Source organism: Tiliqua scincoides, chromosome 2 (assembly GCF_035046505.1).
Source record: "Tiliqua scincoides isolate rTilSci1 chromosome 2, rTilSci1.hap2, whole genome shotgun sequence".
In the NCBI taxonomy this organism is placed as follows: Eukaryota; Metazoa; Chordata; class Lepidosauria; order Squamata; family Scincidae; genus Tiliqua; species Tiliqua scincoides.
The window spans coordinates 261105547-261130045 of NC_089822.1; the positions used below are offsets into that span (position 1 = coordinate 261105547).

The window sequence follows — 24499 nt, forward strand, 5'->3', positions numbered from 1 at the left end:
TGCTTCTGACTTGTACTACAATCACATATAATGAAAGGAACCGGGAATCTCTGAAAAATTGTGTGGAGCACTGCAAGACATGGGAAAATTCAACACCCATTTCAAATTCATGTGTTTCATGACCACCTGAAATTGCTGCAGAGTTAAGGCTCCAGTACTGCCCTTTCTGTTTTGATGCTGTTGGTTCATTAACTCCCAGCACTTCCTGCTAGAAAAAGGTTTCTTGGTTGGTCCCCCAATAAGTCTGTATTGTTGGATCATCCCTGCTCTCTTCCTCTTAACAATCTCTCTCGTACTCAGGGTGTTGTGATGCGATAATCAAGAAGGAAGAAGATGAACAGCCTCCTTGAACCCTGGATGTTGGGCACTCTGTGGAAAGTGCAGGGGCTTCCAATCTGCACAGTCTGGTAAGGTTCAGGTTCATTTGCTGTGGAGGGCGTAAGTGAACTCATTCCAGCATCTGTTGCAAAGTTTTGTTTCTGAAACCACTCAACAGGTTACTTTGCACATGCTTTGCTCATATGCTTTGCATTGAGGCTCAGGCATTCTCAGAAACAAGTATATTTGTTAGCAGAATTGTTTTGATTTGCAATTCATTGTAAGACACCAAGATGATCTCTAGATGATTGGCCTTCACAAAGCCATTTGTCTTGAGGATGCCATACAACCCTATTTCTCTTTAGCCCAGGGCTCACTGAGATGAGCTGATTTCAGATGGCAGGTGGGAGCTCACCTGTTGAATGTTCCTCCAGATAAACCACATGCAGAAAAGTAGCATGTGAGGCACATGCTAGTTTTCTATGTGAAGGTTGGTCTTTTGGTTTTGTTTTTTTAATGAACATTCTACTTGCAGTCTGAAGTAGTACAAACCATAGAGCAGTGTTTCTCAAACTTTGAGGGAGCATTACTACCTCAGTAAGTTTTTGCAGGGGAGGGGCTAGGGCAGTAATGTGATCCTTAGGATCGAGTCACTAAGGAGGGTGAGGGGGGTACTTGTGACTTACTTGGACAGATGTAGGGCTGCAGCAGGCTGCAGGAGGTGCAGGGAGCCCTGCGCAGCACTCCCTGATGCTTGGAATCTTCAATCAAAGCGGGCGCAAAGCACCTCCTGCAAAACGGGAGTGCTTTGCGCCTGCTTTGATTGCAGGATCCAAGCGTCGGGGAGCGCTGCGGAGGACTGCGCAGGGCTCCCTGCACCTCCTGCAGCCTGCTGCAGCCGTACATTGTAAAAAGTAAGTGCAAAGCATCCCCCTCGCCCCCCCTCAGCAATGCAATCCTGGGGATCGCATCGCTGCCTCCTTCCCCTTCCCCCGCTCCTTAAAGGGATGGGGAAGCATCACACGAACTGGTGGGTCGTGACCCACCAGTTTGAGAACCACTGCCATAGAGGTTTACCATCTCTGGAAGGAGCAGTGTTGGGAGAGCACAGACAAAAGAAAATATTTCTTTACCCAGTGTGTAATTAGTCTGTGGAACTCCTTGCCACAGGATGTGGTGATGGCATTTGGCCTGGATGCCTTTAAAATGGGATTGGACAAATTTCTGGAGGAAAAGTTCATCACAGGTTACAAGCCGTGATGGGTATGTACAACCTTGTGGTTTTAGAAGTAGGCTACTCAGAATGCCAGACGCCAGGGAGGGCACCAATAGGTTATAGGTTGGCAACCTTCAGTCTCGAAAGACTATGGTATAAGCCTACAGCACCCGGTATTCCCAGGCGGTCTCCCATCCAAGTACTAACCAGTCCTGACCCTGCTTAGCTTCCAAGATCAGGCATGTGCAGGGTATGAGTTCCCCTGGGGGCTGGGCACCAATATGCATGTCTCTTGTTGTCTTGTGTGCTCCCTGAGGCATCTGGTGGGCCACTGTGAGATACAGGAGGCTGGACTAGCTGGGCTTTTGGCCTGATCCAGTTGGGTCAAGCTGAGAGATAGTCCTGGGCCAAGGTCATTCAAGAGGCTTCTTGGCTAAGCATGGATTTTAACCTAGGTCTTTGAGGTCTGAGTCCAACTGTGGAACCATAACACCACTGGTCTCAAATATTTTAGTACTGGGACCCACTTTTTAAAATGACACTCTGTTGGGACCCACCTAACTTTATAAGTCTTTTTAAAAAAGATGGTCTAGAAAGAAATAATATTATTTATTAAGTAGTGTTTTGTTTGTTTGCCAAAAAAATTGATCAATTTCTTGTAATGAGGTAGCCAGCCTACACCTGCCCCACTACCTGTCATTGATAGACTTTGAAAAAAACACACTGGAAAAAGGACGCTTTATCTCCCTATATTTACACAAGCTTGCAAACTGCAGGAGCTCAGCTCTTTGCAGGGCATTTGGCAGCTATCTGATTTTTGAATAGCCCCAAGGCTTGAGGAAATTAATGATCTGATCTTTCCATCAGCTGTGTTTTCATTGGAGGCCGTGCAGGACCCACCAGAAATGGGGTCACAACCCACCAAGTGGGTCCCAACCTACAGTTTGAGAAACACTGCACCATCCTGGGCATTCCAAGAAAAGTCAGTTAGATCAGTCACCTGGAAAGTCTGACTCCTCTAACATTTCATCCTCTTTACACTTTTCTCCTTGTCAGGGTTTCCAAATGTGATCGTCAAGCTAGAACAAGAAGAAAGCATTCCTAGTCACCAAGAATTGGACGGAAATGAGTCCATCCCAGGTAAGAAAAGTAAGGAATGAATTCAGTATGAATGAGGACAAATTGCATGTAGAAAGGTAGCATGTAAGGACGGTGGCGTGGCTGATTACCCTGCTGCCCTGGGTCATGCCTGCCACCCTATCACTCACTCAGAAGTGATTGTAGTGACATGGTGACATCACCATAATTACTTCTGATTCCCACCCTCACTCTGAGGGAGTGGCAAGTCACTGCAAGACGGGGTCAGACCATCCATTTTGCCCACATTTTTTCCAAAGTAGATGAAATGGTCAGTTTCCCCAAGTGGCTGCACATTGCTGCGAGAACCCAGCCACTTCATCCTCTTTGAGAAAAATGTGGGCAAAGCTGGCGGCCTCACCCCCATGGCAGTGAGGGGGCAAGGCCAGCCACTTTGTCTGTTTTTTTTTTCCCAAAGTGGACAATGCAATCGGCCACTTGGAGGGTGGCTGCTGCGAGGGGGGAAAGAAGCAGGCGGCCCTGCCTCAGCAGGGCTGACAGAGTGTCACCTAGGGACACAGCATCCCTCCAACCCCCTTTTAGCTACACAACTGTGTAAGGAAGAACCTCAGAACTCTTGGCCTTGAACAGGGAGGGTCCTTGTGGGCAGAGGCTACGACACAGCCCTACCAAGCTTCATAGGACCACATGTGCTCAGCTTTCAGAACCTTCTTCAGACTGAGAGAGGAATGGAGGTGTGCAGTTTTGGTCTCTGTGATTGGCAGGCAGTATGAAACTTCTGGATTAGCTAAGCCTGGCCTAAACACCAGGAGTCTCACCTTCTGTTCTTGGTCAACACAACACTATCTTCTGCCTGCTGCATTCTGATTCTAGTTGAGTGACCTTAGGTCAGTATTCGTTCCAGCCTCCAACTTTAGCAATAGCTAGCAGGGATCCTGGGTTCAAAATTACTCCTCCTGAATCTGAATTTGGGTTGAGCCATCTGTGCCCCCTGGCTTGCTCAAATAGCCTCTGGGGCAGTGGTTCTCACACTTTGAGCACTGGGACCCTCTTTTTAGAATGAGAATCTGTCAGGTCCCACCAAAAGTGATGTCATGACTGGAAGTGACATCATCAAGCAGGGACATTTTTAACAATCCTAGGCTGCAATCCTACCCACACTTACCCAGGAGTAAGTCCCATTTATTATCATTGTTAAAAGTATATATAGAGTAGCCTGTTAAAAGTACAGGTCTGTAACATTTCCCCAATACAGTCACATACAATGGTAGCAGCAAGTCTAATATATTAAAAACAAAATATTGGAATGAATTGGGGACCCACCTGAAATTGGTTCCCGACCCACAGTTTGAGAAACACTGCTCTGGGGGATTTCCAACATGAAAACAGCCCAAATGATAAACTGCAGCCTTGATCCAGTTAGGCTACTTTTGGGTAAACAATGCTGACAACCTTAAGCACCTCTGTTAATGAGAAATATGTAGTTAGAGCAGGGGTGTCCAAACCCCGGCCTGGGGGCCACTTGTGGCCCTCAGGGACTCCCAATCCGGCCCGCGGGGAGCTCCCAGTTTCCAATGAGCCTCTGGCCCTCTGGAGACTTGCTGGAGCCCATGCTGGCCCAACTCAACTGCTCTCAGTGTGAGGCCAACTGTTCAACCTCTCACGTGAGCTGTGGGATGAGGGCTCCCTCGACTGCTTGCTATTTCACGTCTGTGATGCAGCAGTGGCAGTGACAGAAAGGCCAGCCTTGCTTTGTGCAAGGCCTTTTATAGGCCTTGAACTATTGCAAGACCTTCATTCATTCATATAAGTTCCATCTCTAATATACTCATTTATGTAAATTTATTCAAATTTATTCAAATTTCAAATGTAAATTAATTCTTTTTTCCCCCCGGCCCCTGACACAGTGTCAGAGAGATGATGTGGCCCTCCTGCCAAAAAGTTTGGACACCCCTGACTTAGAGCATAATATGTAGTTTGGTTCTAAGATTCAGAATAATTTGAATAGATTGGCTTATCTGCCAAGTCCTGCCTTAGATTCTGTTTCCTGGGCCTGCTAGAGTGTGACAAACTGCTTGCAACTGAATTTAATATATACCAGTGATTCTTTATTCCAACAGACAGTGCTCTGGCAAGCAAGGATGAAGAGGAGAATCTTCATCCACACATTTCTGAGGAAGAAGATTCAAATGGAACATCTTCAAGAAGAGTCAAAGGGCCAATTGCCAAGTGTCCTGTGAAGGGAGGCACTGTGAGAAGTCTGGATGGAGCAGGGAAGCAGCAGAGCATCTACCCAGGGATGTCAAGGGAGAACATAGGTCTTTGGAGATGTGACAATATGACTCAGGATAAAACTGAAGTGCACCAGAGAATCCTCAAGTGTGGAAAAATCTTCATATGGGATTCAGGGGGACTAATCCACTTGAGGGACAAACCATATGCATGCACAGGCTGTGGAGAAACCTTTAGTGAACCAACAAGCCTTATTAGACAAAAGAAAATCCACATGGAGGAGAAGCTGCATACATGCACAGTCTGTGGGAAAAGCTTTGGCTTCAAGTCAAGCCTCGTTAGACACCAAAGAACCCATGCAGGAGAGAAAGAAGGTGAGCCCCCAGATGATGGCTGTAGATTAAGTCAGAACTCAAACCTTCAAGTCGCAGAACGAATGCACTTGGGGAAGAATTTGTATCAGTGCTGTGCCTGTGGGAAAAGCTTCCGAAATAAGGCACACTTCATTATACATGAGAGGACTCATACCGGAGAGAAGCCTTTCAAGTGCCACGACTGTGGGAAAAGCTTCAGAAATACTTCCCACCTTATTTTACTCAAGAGAACTCACACGGGAGAGAAACCGTACGAATGCTCCGTCTGTGGGAAGAGTTTCAACCAGAGCTCGAACCTCATTAGGCACGAGAGGACCCACACAGGAGAGAAACCCTATCCATGTTTGGTCTGTGGGAAAAGCTTCAGCTGGGGCCCTGAGCTACAGGTTCACGAGAGAATCCACACAGGAGAGAAACCCTATAAATGTTTGGACTGTGGTAAATGTTTCAACAACTACTCTAGTTTTATAAGGCACAAGAGAATCCATACGGGGGGAGAAACCCTATCAGTGCTCTGATTGCAGTAGACATTTCTACCAGAGCTCAGATCTTAGGGCGCATGAAAGAAGCCACTATGCGCAAAGGAAACTGGATTGCAGGGAAAGTTCTGGAAACACTTTGCATCACCTGGAGGGCGAGGAAACACACATAGAAGTGAAGCTGTATCCATGCTCAGCCTGTGGGAAAACCTTCAGCCACCGATCGCACCTCACAAGGCATGAGAGGACCCATGTGGGAGAGCAACTATGCAAATGCTCTGAGTGTGGGAAAAGCTTCAATCAGACTTCAAACCTCATTAGGCACGAGAGGACCCACACAGGAGAAAAACCGTATCAATGCGCCGGCTATGACAGAAATTTCAATTGGAAATCACACCTTGTCAGGCACGAGAGGACCCTTGCTGGAGAAAGACCACATGCTTGCTCCAGCTGTGGAAGAACTTTCAGCCAGAGATCAAACCTCACTCGGCACAAGAAAAGCCATTTAGAGGAGAAATCCCATGTGTTTTCTCAACGTGGGGCAATCAGTAGCTTTATGGAACATCAGGAAAACCTTGTGGAAGATGAAATGTGTATACTGTCAGAGTAAGCAGGATGTTGGAAGCACAGTTGGTGGTGATCAGTTGCTCTCAATTATTTGTGTATGCACAGCTGAGAGAGGAATAGCTCTTGTCTATGGTGCACCTGTATAATTCCCCCCCAGTGGCGTAGCTAGAGGGGATGCAAAGCACTAAAGTTTGCAGGGAGTCTCACCGCAACATGCAAGCGGCCCTTCTCCCTCCCCTTCAGAGCCATTCTGTGTTGTTGTTTTTACAACGGAGTTTATTTATTTATTACAGATACAGGTAAGGAAAATAGGTTAGACTTAGGGCTGGGACTACACAGGTTACGCATGAGGGTATTGGCCATCGATTACAACATACATTAGCCCCCCCCCCAAAAAAAATTAATAATGTCTAAAAACAAAATTATTCATCAATACAAAAGTTATATTTGTTAATCTAATGTTTAATAATTTAACTAAACAATCAATATTCTTTATCTAAAATTATCTATCCAATCATAAAAAGGCTTCAAATTTTACTTATGCACTCTTCTTGCCACTAAACTAATATTTAAAATAAAATATTTCTTATCTGATTCTTAATTTCTGATGTCACATTTAAGAGGAATGTTTCCAGTTTGAATGGTAATACACACTTCAATATCTCTTGTAAACAGTTTATATCTCATTTTCCAATATTTCTTTGCTTTTTTGCATATCCACCACATATAATAAAAAGTTCCCTCAATTCTTTACTTATCCAACATTTGTTTGATGACCCAGGGGACATTTTTACTATTTTCCCTGGAATTAAATACCGTCTATAAAACATTTTATATAATTTCTCTTTTAAAAAATAACCCTTTTAGTTACCTTAATACCACTTTAATTTTTGCAATATTTGTGTTCCAAGTTTGTTTTCATTTACATCTACTTTGATTTGATATAATTAATGGAATACTCTTCACTTCTAAAAAGAATTCGGTCCATTACTATCGACCAAAAAAAAAAAAAAAAGATCTAGCCTTCAGAGCCATTCTGGGCAGTGGGAGCAAAACAGAGGCATATGCCTCCGGAGGGGAGGGGAGGGGAAGGGAAGGGAAGGGGTCCCTTGCACCCTGCAATGAGGCTCCCAGCAAAACTTTGCACCCCCTCTAGCTATGTTGATGCCCCCAGTCTAAAATAAATAAATACCTTCCCTGGAAATGTCAGTTATTTCTCTTGTTTTATAAAAACGACCCCTCCATAGTTGGTTTTCATTGCTCAGATGCTGCTAAGTGTGATTTCTGGTTGTGTTTCAATTTCTCACTTGTTGGCAACCTTCAGTCTCGAAAGACTATGGTATCGCGCTCTGGATGGTGGTTCTGGAACAGCTGGTTCCAGAACAGCGCTCTGGATGGTGGTTCTAGTGTGGCCGAAAAGGCCAATTCGGGAGTGACAATCCCTTCCACACTGGGAGCAAGTGCAGTCTGTCCCTGGTCTGTCTCCCTGGCTATGGGCCTTCCTTCTTTGCCTCTTTGCCTCAGACTGCTGGCCAAGTGTCTCTTCAAACTGGGAAAGGCCATGCTGCACAGCCTGCCTCCAAGCGGGCCGCTCAGAGGCCAGGGTTTCCCACCTGTTGAGGTCTGCTCCTAAGGCCTTCAGATCCCTCTTGCAGATGTCCTTGTATCGCAGCTGTGGTCTACCTGTAGGGCGCTTTCCTTGCATGAGTTCTCCATAGAGGAGATCCTTCTCACTATGTAATTAACATTTATATCTCTCTTCTTGAAATCAGATCTCTGCTCGTCAGTGACCTTGGGCCATTTGAAAACGTGCTGCTGCCTTATACCATCAGGACATTGATCCACCTAAGGCAGCGAAACTGAGGCTCGGCTCAGCCAGCTGTGCTCCTCAATGTGGTTGTCATGTGCTGGGAAAGCCCTCATGCCTGCTCTGAGCCTGTTCCCATCCTTTGCAGAGTTGCGTTGAGGATTCCGAAGCTGGAAGTAACTGCTGATAATATCATCATCAGTCACTTCTGGAAGCTGTGCACTGCGTTCGTGGTGCACAGAGGGGGCACCGCGGACCCTGGAAGATTGGGAAACGCTAACCTAGTGCCCAACCCTATGCATTCCCTCATGTCAATGTAAACATGCCAGTACACATTTCCCGCATGTTGTAGACAAAAGGGTTCTTACCAAGTTTTCTTGACAGTCTTCTCCTTGCCATAGTGATTTCCTATTTACAGGCTGTTCCAACCCATGAACCTCTAAGCCACAGTGGTACTGCCCAGAGACTGCTAAACCCACTCTCTAAGACTTAAGTCTCTGCCTGCTGTCAGAGCTTCATGCTGTACTGAGAGCAGATTATTAGTCCTGCAGTGTCTTCTCTGCTGCAGCATCAGAGCACCTGCCATGAGGAAGGAGTGTGGCAAACCCTGCACCACTTACTTATGTGCAGGTTGACCAGATACAATGGAGGACAGAGCGCCTGTACCTTAACCACTGTATAGAAGGTGGAAGTTTGGCAGGTGCAGCTCATCATGGGTTTAAAAAACTGCACCTGCCAAAATTCCCCTGTCTATACATTGGTTACAGGTATAGGCACTCTGTCCTCCATTGTAACTGGCCACCCTGCTTATATGTCCATGTTGCTGAAAGCTGTGCCCAAATGCCAAAACCTGGTCTGCTTTCTCTGCAGGTTAGATCTCAAGTTAGCTTCCTAGGAAGGAAATCACAAAAGAAACTACCACCTCTACTGCCCCTTGAAGGGCTTAAACCATGACTTGAAATGTCAGGCTTAAAACAAGTAGAGCTGTTATGATGCTGTCTGCAGTGCTTGGCAGACAGTCCCAGGCTCCATGAGAACTGGAAGCTTGGTGACAGTCGAAAACTATCCTCTGTGTTGAACACTTGAGCTCTTCTCAGTGCATTTTATACGGCTGTTTGAGTCATCATATATTTAAGTGTTGTTAGCTACTGTGAACAACTCCTGCGTAAACCCATGATACACTGCTAGATCTCCTGAACCAAACCTGGCTTTCCTGCAGTGGTTCATGGGATACATGGCCTTTGTTAGCAGGAAAGTCCGGCCCTCTCAAATTTTCCAAAGTTTTTCCAAAGTCCAATTTTTCCAAAGTTGGGAGCTGTGAAACTTGGCCTGATGCTCTGAGAATTGGTGCTCACATGGCCCCTTGAAGCTGTACATCCTTCTGCCAAAAAACAGCCAGCTGCCAGTTACAATGAGATTTGTGTCACTTCTAAATTGGGCATCTGTAGTATGCCTAATAGAAACCTATTTTTCATATTTTTATACCACCTTCCCTTCAAGGAGTGCATGGTTCCTCTCCTCCTTTTGTCCTCACAACAACCCTGTGAGGTAGGTAAGGTTCAGTGATAGCAACTGACCCAGGGTCACCCAGGATGCTTCACAACTGAGTGGGGATTTGAACCTGGATCTTCCAGGTCTAAGGCCTAGCCCAATGCCAGAACTGCTACACCATCCTGGCTTCAGAAGTTCAGAATCAACTTCTTATCCAATATTTGATAAGAACTACAAATCACAGGGGTGCTTCTTTCAATTTCCCTATAGCTGAGTGGAGGCTGAGTTGCTGTCTGCCATCTCCGTTCCCCATCAATGCTTTGTGGTGGGCACCTTCTGACTTTTCAACTGTGCTTCCTGGAGTTTGCTGTTACCATCTGACCTGAGAGGGGCTGGGTGGGCTGCCCATCACATTTGAGGAGTGGATCAAATGATTCAACTTCCTTAAGTGTTTAAAAGAATGGCTGTTTGGTGTTATTCTAGTTGTGAAGACTACGCAAAGCTGTTAGGCTATCAGTCATTAGGAAGGGATGAAAAATGAAGTTGGCAATATCATCATGATCAATTCTGGGACACAAGGTGCATGAATTGATCATCATGATCAATTCTGTAACTCACAAGGTGAGTTACAGACACCCGGGAGCTTCGGAATTTAACCTCAGAGGGATAAAGATAGAGCCTAAGTTCCTCCTGCAGCTGGAAATGGACCAGGAGGCTACATGCCATCAAAGATCTCCCTGAGCAAGCCAAGGGTCCCGTTAGGCTCCCAAGTGGAAGCTCTTTGGCTTGCTGAACTTGGGCAAACATTGGCTTCCAGATGGGCAAACTAAAAATAAGGTACATAAGAACAGAAGAAGAGCCCTGCTGGATCAGGCCAATCTAGCCCTGCTTCCTGTAACTCACCAGATTCCTTTGGGAGCACACAAACAACAAGATGCCTCTATCCTGTTCCTTTTCCCTTGCATCTGGCATTGAGAGATAGATAACCTCTAAAATCCAGAGGCTGCATACAGTCATCATGACCTGTAACCTGTAATGAACTTTTCCTCCATATATCTAAGCCCTTTCAAGGTGGAGGGTAGGGCTCGCAATGGCTGCAGGCCGATCCTGAGCAATAAAACCTAGTGGTTAGCATGCTCCTACTCTCTCCATCCCCTGTCAGGTAATGCAGCTAAATGGGGAAAAGCCTTGGTTAAATGTACCCGCTGCCACAAACCCAAGATTTGGGAGGATAAACAGAGAAGCTTCCTGGACAGAACCCTCTCCCAGGAAAATACTGAACCTCAGGGGCACCTCTCAAAATCACTCTCACAGGAGAGCCTGCACTGCAAGGATGTTTCTCTACCGTTCTTCATGTACCAGGGACAAGGCAGAGAGTTTAAATACAACCAGTTTATTAAGAATCTAACCAAAACAGGATTTTTTAAAAATGGGAAAGACATATTAAAAATAACGTAAGATTGGCAGGACAAAAGAGGTGCAATAATCTGTGACATGAGCAGAGGGTCACTTCTACTTCCCTTCTCTCCCTAGAGCCCCCTGTGTGAGCTTTCTGGTAGCTTGATTCAAGAACAACCAGGTTTGAAGTGTCATCACGTGGCTTTAATGGTGTCATCTGTCTCCCTGACAGAGGAGGAGGCTCACCTGGGAATATCCCTCCTCCTCCAGGAGAAGAAGTGGCTGGAACATGAACCAATCAGCTGGCTCATTTTGCCAAAGCCTGCAAGTAAAGTGCCTCCCCAGGACTGAAGAGCACAGAAGAGTCAAAATGGCCCAAAATACAAGTAGGTTAAAATAAGTCTACATATAAAAGCAGCAGACAATGCATGAAAATACAGAGATTCATCACACCTCCTTTTAAAGGAATCTAAGCCAGGTGTCATCACAACATTTAATGACAAGGACCTCACATATTAATTACATTATGGGTTAAAAAAATATTTATTTTGTTCTGAAAAAAAAAATTATTTTCCTGTTCCATCCTGTTCCACTCCTGTTCAGGAGTGTCCAAACTTTTTGGCAAGAGGGCCACATCATCTCTCTGACACTGTGTTGGGGGCCAGGAAAAAAAAGAATTAATTTACATTTAAAATTTAAATAAATTTACATAAGTTTACATACATGAGTATATTAAAGATGAACTTATATGAATGCATGAAGGTCTTGCAATAGCTCAAGGTCTATAAAAGGCCTTGCACAAAGCAAGGCTGGCCTTTCCTTTGCTTCTGCTACTGCATCACAGACATGAAACAGCAAGCAGTGGAGGAAGCCCTCATTCCACAGCTCACGCAAGAGGTCAAACAGTCACCCTTACGCTGAGAGCAGTTGTGTCGGGCCAGTGCAGGCTCCAACAAATCTCCGGAGGGCCAGAGGCTCATTGGAGACTGGGGGCTCCCTGAGGGCCGCATTGAGAGGCCTCGAGGGCCGCATGTGGCCCCAGGGCCAGGGTTTGGGCACCCCTGTTTTAGTTGATAGCCCCTGGATCTGGTATTGTGAGTAAGGGAAAAAAATCTCCCCTCTATCCATCCCATCCAAAATTTTATATGTAACAATTATAACAAAACGCCACCCACTGGTGCAGCCATGTCACTAGAGTATGATGCGCATCCTGTGGGGGGGGGGGTTGGATCCTGGAGGTTTCCTGGCACAAGTCTGAGTGGACCCAGGAAAGCAGATCAAGGTGAGGAACATGGATGGGATATTGGTGGCAGCAGCATCTCTACTGCTGTTCCAATATGACCCTTCCAGATCCCAGCACACTACCCTCCCTGCCTCAGTCTCCACCCTGCCTTCCCCTTCCCTTCCCCTTCCCCCTTCTCCTTCCCCTCCCTGCCCCATTCTGGCAACCCTCACCTGCATCCCCAGTGCTTACTTGCCAGTGCCGGGGCTCCATGGTGGGCCGCTGGCTTGTGATGGTGGACTACCTATGTCCTTTGGCATGCTACCTTCTGCAACAGCCATAAATTCCCTGTGCCACCAGAACACGAGATCTGGAAGCGCAACAGCCAAATAGGATTGGGCTCTCAATCATATCCCTGTCGTGCATCTTTTTTCTAGACTAGTGATAGCGAAACTATGATGAGCGTGTCATTTTGCCCACCCATTCCCCCAGTTTGGAGGCATCCTTCTTGACCCCTTCACGACCTGGAAAACTTAGTATCATTGGCAATCATGGCCACCTTGCTGCTGCCTTTGGTGAAGGACAGTTTCAAGTGCCTTTTGATATATAAATACAATGGTTCCCACTCTGGCTGAAGCTCTGACCACACTCCTGGCATGTACAGGGGGGTCATCAGATCCTGCATCCACGGATTCGCTTACTGGCCTGATATAGCCCCCTGCCCCCACCCCACACCCATGAGCGAAATTGTTAGTCTTACCCAAAGCTAGAATTCTTTCTTAAACCGGGTCCCTATAAGCTTAGAAGTTCATAATGATTTTAAAGCTGGCCCAGTGGGACCAGTTGGCCCAGGCCTATGATTTTGAGGGGGGCCTACTCCAAGAGAGTTTAGGGGCATCCTTTAGCACGAAATATTAAAATTTGAAAGAAGATTAATACAGATAAAATGTAAACAAATATTTGTAACAAAAACAAATATTAACAAGTAATAGAAACCAACTGTGTGCTAAATTTAACTGACAATTCATGGAAAACAAGGGGGTACAGAAAAATTCTGATGATTTGTTGGTGTTGAATATTTGGATATTTCTGCCTTTGATGACCTTTATGAATTTTGACGTTGGATGATCAGAAGGTCCTTCATGTGTGGAGATTCCCACAGAATTAAGGTGAGTTTAATACTGGTTAATGGCTTGTTGAAATATTTAGTAGACAACCCAACACAACAATATAATTCAGTGGTTCCCAAACTGACCCACCAGCCTGGGAAGAACTGGCCAATGCCCTTTAAGGGGTGGGGAGGGGATGAAGGCAACAAGGCAGTTGCCAGGATCAAGCTGCTGCTGGGATGGGAGGGGGGTTTTCTACTTACTTGCAGCCAATGCTGCAGTCCTGGGAGGGGGTGCAAGGAGTCCTCTGCAGTGCTCCCTGTGCCTGCGAAACCATAAAATAGAAAAAAAAAACTGGTCCTTCTGGTTTTCATAATGAAAACCACAAGTATATACCCCTACACAAATGTATATACCCCTTCCCCATATATAACCACATGTATATACCCCTACACAAATCATACGTACATAGCATTAATTACAAAAGTACAGTGTGAAATGGCACCTATATTTCCCATCTGGCCTGGGCTTCCATCAAGCTCTACCCGGCCCTGCTTGTTGCACTGATAGTGTTTCTCACTCAAATGAGTTTTCTGGTGGATCTTAAGTTTGTCACTCCGCCTGAATCTCTTTCCACACTCCTGGCACGAATACAGACTCTCCCCTGAATGAATTCTCTGGTGGATCTTAAGTGTCTTGCTCTGACTGAAGCTCTTTCCACACTCCTGGCATGTATAGGGTTTCTCCCCTGAATGAGTTCTCTGGTGGATCGTAAGCTTGCTGTTGGAAATGAAGCTCTTTCCACACTCCTGGCATGTATAGGGTTTCTCCCCTGAATGAGTCCTCTGGTGGATCGTAAGCTTGCTGCTGGAAATGAAGCTCTTTCCACACTCCTGGCATGTATAGGGTTTCTCCCCTGTGTGGGTTCTCTGATGAAAAGTAAGACTATCACTCCGATGGAAACTTTTCCCACACTCCAGGCATATATAGGGTTTCTCCCCTGTGTGAGTTCTCCGATGGATCCTAAGTTCAGCATTCCGCCGGAATCTCTTTCCACACTCCTGGCACGCATAGGGTTTCTCTCCTGTGTGGGTTCTCTGGTGGACCAAAAAGTTGCCACTCTGACGGAATGTTTTCCCACACTCATGGCATAGAAAAGTTTTCTCACCTGTGTGAGTTCTCTGGTGGATCCTAAGTTCAGCACTTCGCCTGAATCTCTTTCCACATTCCTGGCACATATACAGTCTCTCCCCTGAATGAGTTCTCTGGTGGGTCTTTAATTTCTCACTCTGACTGAAGCTCTTTCCACACACCTGGCACGTATAGGGTTTCTCCACTGAGTGGGCTCTTTGCTGGGAAGAATGAGCCCGCTTCCTCTTTCTTCCAATCTGGTTCAAAACCGATGCTGCTGTAAGAAAGAGTGAAATGCAATAAGAGGCCAAAGGCAGAAAGTCCTGCTATTTGGAGATGTCATAATAAACCACTTTTGTCTGCAATTGGATCTGGAGCCCAGGAAAGCCACATCAACGTGTACCTTGGAGTGGCTTCGTCAATGTATGTTTCTTCAGAGAAGGAGATGGAATCTCAGAGAACTAAAGGCCACAACTGGAGACCAAGGATATGAAAAGTGAAATGAACAAAGAAGTATGGAGGAATGCCTCTAGTGAAGAACAAGATATTTTAGATTTAGGGAAGCTACAAAGCCGTTTTCTACCAAGTCAGATCTTTTGAAGAAAGAATCAGAGCTGGCAAACAAGTCAAAGTTTTATCCAGGCTAAAGATGACATCTGCGCTTCTAAGGGGCAATTTAAATGCATGCGCAGCCTGTGCACTGGTTCCTTCTGAACGAGGCAGTAGACAGGCTGGGCATGCTTTTAGAGCAGCTCCATCTAGGAAAGAAGGATCTTCTCTTCCCAAATGTCCTGTCTTCCAGATCAAAAGAAAGTCTGCTCTGTCTCAATTCAGTTTCAATTTGTTACCCTCAAATCCAGTACAACACTTCTCCCTCCAGGCACAGCCTGCTACCTATGTTCTTTTCACACACATGTAAGCATGCACACGTGGTGGAAATTATTTTGTATGCTGGGTTCCTGTGCAGAGGCCAATGGCACCAATCAATGGCTCGGAACAAAGAGGGAGAGGAGAGTGGAGGTGGAACAAGCAAACTTTTAAACAGCAAGTACATGTGGGGAAGAAGGGCATAGGGAAATCAGAAGGATTATCCAGAATTAGGGTTAAAGAGGTTTGTAGTTGAGGTAAGAAAGAGGGGGAGGCGAACAGAAGTATGTGGTACAGCCTTCTTCAGAGACCTGTGGGGTCTGAGGATGTTTGCCATCAGTCCAGTTTCAAAATCATGTTACTGGCCAGAGTTCATCAGACAATAAGATCTGAAGAATCAGTCATCATCACTGGCAGGCACTTCTCAGAGCCTTCCACAAACTACAGTTTCTGCATTCTGTATGGAGAGCCACCAGGGTGTACCCTGTAGTAAGTTTGCAGTGCAGATATCTTAGTCTTTCCCTCTGAGTTCTTTACTCCAACTTCTCCCTCAAGAAAAGACATATTTCATCTCTTCACCCTGTACAATATACACAAGGATGTTTCAAAGTGCACACAGGCAGCTGTCCTCTGCACTTCTCACATCGGAGCTTGCAGCGTCACTTCATGATGTATGCACAAATCCTTATGGCATTTCTGTCTAGGTCAGCCTTTCTGAAACTGTGGGTTGGGACCCAATTGGTGGGTCATGCATGACCCAATTTTTTGAGGGTCCCAAAGAGCCTCCAATGAAAACACAGGGGATGGTAAGATCAGATATCTAATTGCCTCAAGCCCTAAGGCCGTTCAAAAAACCAGATAGCTGCTAATTGCCCTGCAATGAGTGGAGCTCCTGAAGTTTGCAAGCTTGTGTAAATATAGAGAGATAAATGCCTGAGTTTCTTTTTTCTGTTAATGACAGATGGTGGGGGCAGGTAAAGGCTGGATCACAGAACTAAGAACCCAAACCTATCCAACTTTCCATTGCCAATGTAGCCACAATGCAGACCCAAGGTAAGGGAACAAACATTCCCTTACAGTAAGGAGGTCTCTGTGATTCCTCCACCCCCCCCCCCAATGCAGGATGCAGCACATGACCCATTGGCACGATTGCATCAGCGCTGGAAAGTTGGATAAGATAGGGATTGAAGCCCCTCAAGCCTTGAGGCTATTCATTAGGGCTGCCTCATTACAGGAAAAGGATCAAGCCTTTTTCAAAATGAAAAAATAAATATTACTTGTAAAGAAATAATTTAAAATATTATGTCTTTCTAGTTTGTAAAGCTAGGTGGTACCTGATAGAATGTCATTTTAAAAAGTGGGTCCCAGTGCTAAAACGTTTGGGAACCACTGCTCTAGGGTATCTCCTACAAAGATTGGGCTTGTGGGCAGTTCGAATGAGGGTGAAATGAGCTCCACGCCCACCTCCTCCAAACTGCAGCTAAAGGACAAGGTGCCCCAAAGTCTTCCAGTTCCTTTACAGCACAATATCCCCTATTTGCAGCTACCCTCATCGTCAAGAAACTCCAGAACTGTGATGACTCAGAATGGGAGGGTGTGGGATCATTTGAACCAGAATGGAACCAGACTGCTGGCGCATAACATTAAAAAGGTGGCAGAGCAGCTTTTAAACTGACCCCTGGGGGAAGGCCGACAGGAGCCAAGGGGCATTCGGTTCGGGACTCCTTATCCCTATGGGATGAGGATGGAGAGGTTAGAGAACAAGGTAAAGACAGAGTAGGAGAAGAAATTGGGAATGGTAGCGTGATGGGATGTGATCAACACAATGGCACAATGAGAGGATGCGGGGATAAAGGAGCTAATAAGCAGCCCATCTTGGGACATTCCATGTACAAATGCTTTTATCAAATGCCCGAAGTCTCCGAGCAAAGATGGGAGAAATGGAATGTCTGGTGACCAGGGAAAACATTGACGACACCAAACTTTTCCGAGTGGTGGTGACCAGACGTGATTGTGAGGAGCTCCAGAAGGATCTCTCCAAACTGGCAGACTGGGCAGCAAAATGGCAGATGCGTTTCAATGTCAGTAAGTGTAAAGTCATGCACACTGGGGCAAAAAATCAAACCTTCACATATAGGCTGATGGGTTCTGAGCTGTCTGTGACAGATCAGGAGAGAGATCTTGGGGTGGTGGTGGACAGCTCGATGAAAGTGTCGACCCAATGTGCAGCGGCAGTGAAGAAGGCCAATTCTATGCTTGGGATCATTGGAAAAGTTATTGAGAACAAAATGGCTAATATTATAATGCTGTTGTACAAATCGATGGTAAGGCCACACCTGGAGTATTGCGTCCAGTTCTGGTCTCCACATCTCAAAAAGGACATAGTGGAAATGGAAAAGGTGCAAAAGAGAGCAACTAAGATGATTATTGGGCTGGGGCACCTTCCCTATGAGGAAAGGCTAAGGCGTTTGGACCTCTTCAGCCTAGAAAAGAGGCGCCTGAGGGCGGACATGAGTGAGACATACAAAATTATGCATGGGAAGGATAAAGTGGATAGAGAGATGCTCTTTACACTCTCACATAACACCAGAACCAGGGGACATCCACTAAAATTGAGTGCTGGGAGAGTTAGGACAGACAAAAAGAAAGTATTTCTTTACTCAGCATGTGGCCGGTCTGTGGAACTCCTTGCCGCAGGATGTGGTGACGGCATGTGGCCTGGATGCCTTTAAGAGGGGATTGGACAAGTTTCTGGAGGAAAAATCCATTACGGGTTACAAGCCATGAGGTGTATGTGCAACCTCCTGATTTTAGAAATGGGCTATGTCAGAATGCCAGATGCAAGGGAGGGCACCAGGATGAGGTCTCTTGTTATCTGGTGTGCTCCCTGGGGCATTTGGTGGGCCGCTGTGAGATACAGGAAGCTGGACTAGATGGGACTATAGCCTGATCCAGTGGGGCTGTCTTATGTTCTTATCATCAGGTTTAGCAGCAGCCATGCCCAGATCATGCAGTCTAGCCATAAACTCCCCATGCCGACATCCAATGGAGGGCTCCCACTTGGGGACTCCCACTTGGGGCAACTATCAATTACGGTCCCAAGGGCCCTCCTTACCTACAAAGGTCACATTCTCATAATTGTCCATTGTGACCACTTCATACAGGCACCTTTGGTGTTGATCTAGCAGAGCCCACTCTGCACTGCTGAAATACATGGCAACCTCCGGAAACGAAACAGGGCACTGGAAGAAAAAGGAGAGATTCCCCATCAGCAGGTCAACTCAGGTTCTGCCTGGAGCCCTAAAAGAGAACTGCCCACAAGCAAAGAGGATCTGTTTCCAGCTGGTGCACAGAAAAGTGCTGGAAGAATGTGGATGGTCCTTTTACCTCTGCCATCTGGTAGTACCTAGAAGGAGAAACACCCCTGAGAAGGAAGAGGAGAGGCTCAAGCTGTGCCCTGCTCATGCCGCTTACCCGGCCTGGATGAGTGGCAACCATTTCTGCTCCTCCACAAGGACGTGACGGCTTGGCTTGCAGAGACTCTGTTTCTTCACTACCTGTCAGGGAGAGAAAAGATGAGAACTGTAAGAGGTTTATCATCTTGTATTCATGCTTCATCCTGGGTGTCCTGGTTTGAATTCCTTTCTCCTCGTTGTGGCGACAGCTACAAGGGAGACTGGACAGACTGACGGAAGAATGTGGCAATGGCCATGGCTGGATGTGGCCCAGACGCATTCCTGGCTGGAGGAGAGGGGAAAAAGAGGACTAGTGCTTCTCTGCACTAGCACTGGTGGGTTCCAGTTATCATCCTGACTCCTGGCTAAGAACAGATGACTGGATACTGGCAGGGCCACCCCTAGAAGTTGTAACTTGTCACTTTTATGTATTACTTATCAAGGTCGTTCCTCACAAGCCTCCGATCACTCCTCCCCAACCACCTTCCAGGGACACCTCCACCCAGGATGCACCCAGCAGCCATTCCATCACCCTCCTGTGGCCTCCAAGAGGTCTGGGGCCTGGGGGTGGGAAGGGGGGCTCACCTGGATTCCTCTGTTGGCCTCTTCTCTGGTCAGAGGGGCTGATGGCAACTGGGTACGCAGTACCACTCATCAGCCTGTTTCCGTACATGGGAAGGAGCATGGAGTCTACACCTCCCAGCACTCTCAGGCATGCAGCTCCAATTGCAAGGCATGGCTGAGTCACAGCCTTAATTTAAAAGGGAAATGGCAGGCTCCAAGTGTGGGCCCAGGGCAGCTGCCCCATTTGCCCTACCCAAGGGAGGGGCCTGAAGAATAGGGTAGGCAAGGTGAGGGCTGGGGATGATGAGCATTAGGGGAGGAACAAGAGAGCTGGATCCCCAGAGGGGTCTAAATATGGCCCTTAATCAGACAACTGGGCTGCCAATCCAACAGGTGCAGCAGTGCAGTCCTGGGGGCCCTTCCTTTCGGGGCTTCCCTAGCACACTCTGTGCAGCCCCAGGCCTGGGCTCCCCTCCTTCCCCTGTCTGCACTCAAGAACCCTCCAACTCAGAAAATGAAGTTTTCATGCAGTCATCATAACCTGTAAACTGTAGCAGACTTTTCCTCCATAAATCTGTCTAAGCCCGTCAAGGTGGAGCTCTCAACAGCTGCAGGCTGATCCAGGTCAACATCTAGTGCAGTGTTTCTCAAACTGTGGATCAGGACCCACTAGGTGGGTCGTGAGCCAATTTCAGGTGGGTCCCCATTCATTTCAATATTTTATTTTTAATATATTAAGACTGGTATGTGACTGCATTTGGGAAAATGTTACAGACCTGTACTTTTAACAAGCTACTATGTGTATTCTTTCAACAAGGACAGTCAATGGGACTTACTCCTGAGTAAACGGGGGTAGGATTGCAGCCTAGGATTGTTAAATATGTTCCTGCTTGATGATATCACTTCCAGTGATGACATCACTTCAGGTGGGTCCTGACAGATTCTCACTCTAAAAAGTGGGTCCCGGTGCTAAATGTGCAAGAACCACTGCTCTAATTCTAAAACATAGCAGCACTCATGACTGGACTGTATTTTTAAAAAATAAACGAATATGTTAAAAAAATGTCTCTTTTGTGAAATTTTTATTCCTTGCCCCGATGTATATCACTGAACACTTATGAACATCTGGAAAACTTCATATCATTGGCAAACATGGCCACCTTGTCCCTTTGGTGAGGGACAATTTCAAACAGCTTTTAAAAGTCCAGATACATGATTACAAGTTTCTGCTCTGGCTGAAGCTCCCTCCACACTATTGGCATGTGTAGGGTTTCTTGCATGTGACTTCTTTGATGGGTTGTATGCTCTTTCCATATTCATGACAGATAAAACTCCCCCCCCCCCAATATGAGTTTGCTGAAGAGACACTGGCTGGCTACTGCAATTGAAGCTCTTTCCACACTCCTAGCATATATGGGGGACTCCAGCATCAGTGGATTCTGCATCCATGGTTTCACTTACCAGCTGATACAGCCCCACACCCCACCCGCACACCCATTGTCCCAATTGTTAGATTTACCCATGGCTAAAATTCTTCCTTATATCAGGTTGCCATAAGTGGCGACATTTAATTGCTGCCTAGCAGCTTGGACAGTTGAAAATAACTAGATTGATCTCAACAGGAAGCAGAAGTTGATACTGACCTAGTTATTTTCAAGTGACAGAGCTGCCAGGAGGCAGCCTGAATGTGGCTGTGAACTTCTAAGCTTACAGTGACCAGGTTGAAGGAAGAATTTTAGCCTTGGGTAAGTCACGCTAATAGGCACGTGTGGGGGGGGGCCGTGGACACAGGTGTCCCCTTTATCCATAGTTTCCAGAATCCATGGGGGATGGGTGGGTGGCAGGAATCCATTCTCCATGAATACCGGAATACGCTTATATAGGGTTTCTCCCCTGTGTAAGTTTTCTGATGGGCCAAAAGTTTATCACTCCAAGAGAAGCTTGATACACGCTCCTCCAGTGTATGGGGTTTTAGAACCTGTATGAGTTCTCTGATGGGTTGCAAGAGTATCTTTCTGACTGAAACTTTTTCCACACTCCTGGCACATATAGCGTTTCTCCCCGGTGTGAGTTCTCTGATGGACCCTAAGTAAACCACTCTGATTGAATCTGTTTCCAAACTCTTGGCATGCATAGGGTTTCTCCTCAGTGTGTGTTCTCTGATGGGCTGTAAGACTATCACTCCAAGTGAACCTTTTCCCACACTGCTGGCATGTATAGGGTTTCTCCCCTGTGTGAGTTCTCTGGTGGGTCTTAAGTTTGTCACTCCGCCTGAATCTCTTCCCACACTCCTGACAGGAATACGGTCTCTCCCCTGAATGAGTTCTCTGGTGGGTCTTAAGTTTGTCACTCCGCATGAATCTCTTTCCACACTCCTGGCACGAATACGGTCTCTCCCCTGAATGAATTCTCTGGTGGATCTTAAGTCTCTCACTCTGACTGAAGCTCTTTCCACACTCCTGGCATGTATAGGGTTTCTCCCCTGAATGAATTCTCTGGTGGATCTTAAGTCTCTCACTCTGACTGAAGCTCTTTCCACACTCCTGGCACGAATAAGGTCTCTCCCCTGAATGAATTCTCTGGTGGATCTTAAGTCCCTCACTTTGACTGAAGCTCTTTCCACACTCCTGGCATGTATAGCGTTTCTCTCCTGCGTGGGTTCTGTGGTGAATGGTAAGCTTGCTACCAGAAACGAAACTCTTTCCACATTCCTGGCATATATAGGGTTTCTCCATCGTGTGCGTTCTCTGATGGAGTGTAAGACTATCACTCCGGCTGAACCTTTTCCCACACTCCTGGCATGCATAGGGTTTCTCCCCTGTGTGAGTTCTTTGATGGGTTGTAAGATCACCACATCGACTGAACCTTTTCCCACAATCCTGACATGTATAGGGTTTTTCCCTTGTGTGAGTTAGCTGATGGGCTGTAAGACTATCACTCCGACTGAACCCCTTCCCACACTCCTGGCAAGTATAAGGTTTCTCACCTGTGTGAATTCTCTGATGGATCCTAAGTTTAATCCTCTGCCTGAATCTCTTTCCACATTCCTGGCATGTATAGCATTTCTCTCCCAAATGAGTTCTCTGGTGGATTGTAAGACTATCACTCCAATTGAAACTTTTTTCACACTCCTGGCACATATACAGTCTCCCTGATTGAATTCTCTGATGGATCTTTCGTTTCTCTCTCTGACTGAAGCTCTTTCCACACTCCTGGCATGTGTAGCGTTTTTCCACTGAGTGGGCTATTTGCTGGGAAGAATGAGCCTGCTGCCTCTTTCTTTCAATCTGGTTCCAAACTGATGCTGCTGAAATAAAGAGACAAAAGCAATAAGAGGACAAAGTCCAGCTAGTTGGGGATTTCATAATAAAGTATTTTTTTTCCTAATCAGAACTGGGGCCCACAAAAGCCACATCAGAAAAGCCTGTAACTGCAAGCGGATTCATTAACATTTGGTGTTTCTTCAGAGGAGAAGGACTAAGAGAAAAAAAGTGACAACTGGAGACCAAGGATAGGAAAAGTGAGATGAATAAAGAAATAAAGAAGAATGCCTCTTGAGAAGAACAAGACAATTCAGATTTAGGGAAGCTACGAAGGAGTTGTCTACCAAGTCAGATGTTTGGAAGAAAGTATCACACCTGACAAATTAGCCAAAGTTGTATCCAGGCTACAGATGAAACCTAGGCTTCTAAGGGGCAATCTAAAAGCACACCCAGCCTGTGTACTGGTTCAGAGGGAGAGCAACTCCATCTAGGAAAGCAGGAACCTCTCTTCCCAAATGCTTTTCCTCCAGATCAAAGGAACTGGGGCTAAAGAACCAAAGGTTTGCAGTTGTGGGAAGGAACAGGTGGAGAAGGACAGAAGTATGAGGTCTGACCTTCTTCAAAGCCTGTGGGGTTTGAGGATTTTTACCATCAGTCCAGTTTCAAAGTCATGTTACTGGCCTAAGTTCATCAAGTACTCAGAGAAACTGTTCCCTGCTCTTCTCACTTCAGAGCTCACAGTGTCACTTTACAAAGTATGCAGGAATCCTTATGGCATCCTTTTGGCCTCTTGGGCATCTTCTGGCACACAGTAGGAGAGCCCAAACTCAGACTGCAATGCGCTCTGAGACATGCCCACTTCCTCCAAAGGACAGCAAAAGATGCCCAAAGCCTTATAGCCAGTTCATGGCACAATGTCCCCAATTTGGGGCTACTGTCCTTGTCAAGGGACTCCTGATCAGTGCTGGACCAGAAGGAGAGGATAAGGTGCCATCAGGCTTAGCAGTCGAGCCATGCCAAGATCATGCAGCCTAGCCATCAACACCACATGCCAACATCCAATGGAGGAGAGACTCCCAATTACAGGTCAAAGGACCCTCCTTACCTACAAAGGTCACATTCTCATAATTGTCCATTATGACCACTTCATACAGGCGCCTTTGGTGTTGATCCAGCAGAGCCCACTCTGCACTGCTGAAATACACAGCAACCTCCGCAAACGAAACGGGGCTCTGAAAGAAAAAGGAGACATTCCCCATCAGCAGGTCACCTCAAGTTCTGCCTGCAGTCCCCAAAGAGAACTGCCCACATGCAAGAAGAATCTGTGTGCTTCTGGCTGGTGCACAGAGCCGTGGGAGAAATAAGTGGGGAATGTGGATGGTCTTTGTTCCTCTGCCATCTGGTAGTCCCTAGAACTGGAAACACCCCTGCAAGGCAGGAGGAGAGGCTCAAGCTGTGCCCTGCTCATACCCCTTACCTGGCCTGGATGAGCGGCAGCCATTTCTGCTCCTCCACAAGGACGTGATAGTTGGGCTTGCAGGGACTCTGATTCTTCACTATCTGTCAGACAGAAAAAAGATGAGAACTCTTAAGAGGTTTTCAGTCTTATAAACATGCTTCATCCTCAGTGTCCTTTTTTATTTCCAAATTAATAACAGACAATACATACACAATACATAAACTATCTAAAGATAAAGTATAGCAAGCATGAAGCAGTATATCCTATTTACTTTTATCCCTATTCTATCTATTCTGCACTTCAGGTTACATAACTCTGATGTCCGTCATAAGAAAAGATGAGGTCTTTGATCTCATACACATGCTTCTCCCTGGGTGTCCGTGTTTGAATTCCTTTCTCTTGATTGTGGTGACAGCTGCAAGGGAGACTGGACTGACTCATGAAGGAAT

The 24499-nt window shown here is 46.3% G+C and overlaps 2 protein-coding genes across 3 annotated transcripts in view; both read right to left on the bottom strand.

Annotated features, from left to right (window-relative positions):
- Positions 1 to 13769: 13769 nt before the first annotated feature.
- Positions 13770 to 19450, bottom strand: LOC136640467 (zinc finger protein 180-like). 2 transcript variants are annotated; one of them, XM_066615624.1, is made up of 4 exons: positions 19350 to 19450; positions 18784 to 18866; positions 18425 to 18551; positions 13770 to 14716 (listed from the first exon to the last, which is right to left on the bottom strand). In XM_066615624.1, exons 1-4 carry the CDS (start codon positions 19447 to 19449, stop codon positions 13770 to 13772), a joined length of 1257 nt encoding a protein of 418 aa, XP_066471721.1. In that variant the 5' UTR covers position 19450. The 2 variants fall into 2 exon arrangements, with proteins under 2 accessions (XP_066471721.1, XP_066471720.1); XM_066615623.1 differs by having other exon boundaries at positions 13770 to 14719.
- A 943-nt stretch (positions 19451 to 20393) lies between these two features.
- Positions 20394 to 24499, bottom strand: part of LOC136640528 (zinc finger protein 585A-like) — a 31692-nt gene continuing 27586 nt past the window's right edge. Inside the window, 1 exon segment of the mRNA XM_066615684.1 lies at positions 20394 to 21916. Coding sequence (XP_066471781.1) covers positions 21254 to 21916 — 663 coding nt within the window. The 3' untranslated portion in view covers positions 20394 to 21253.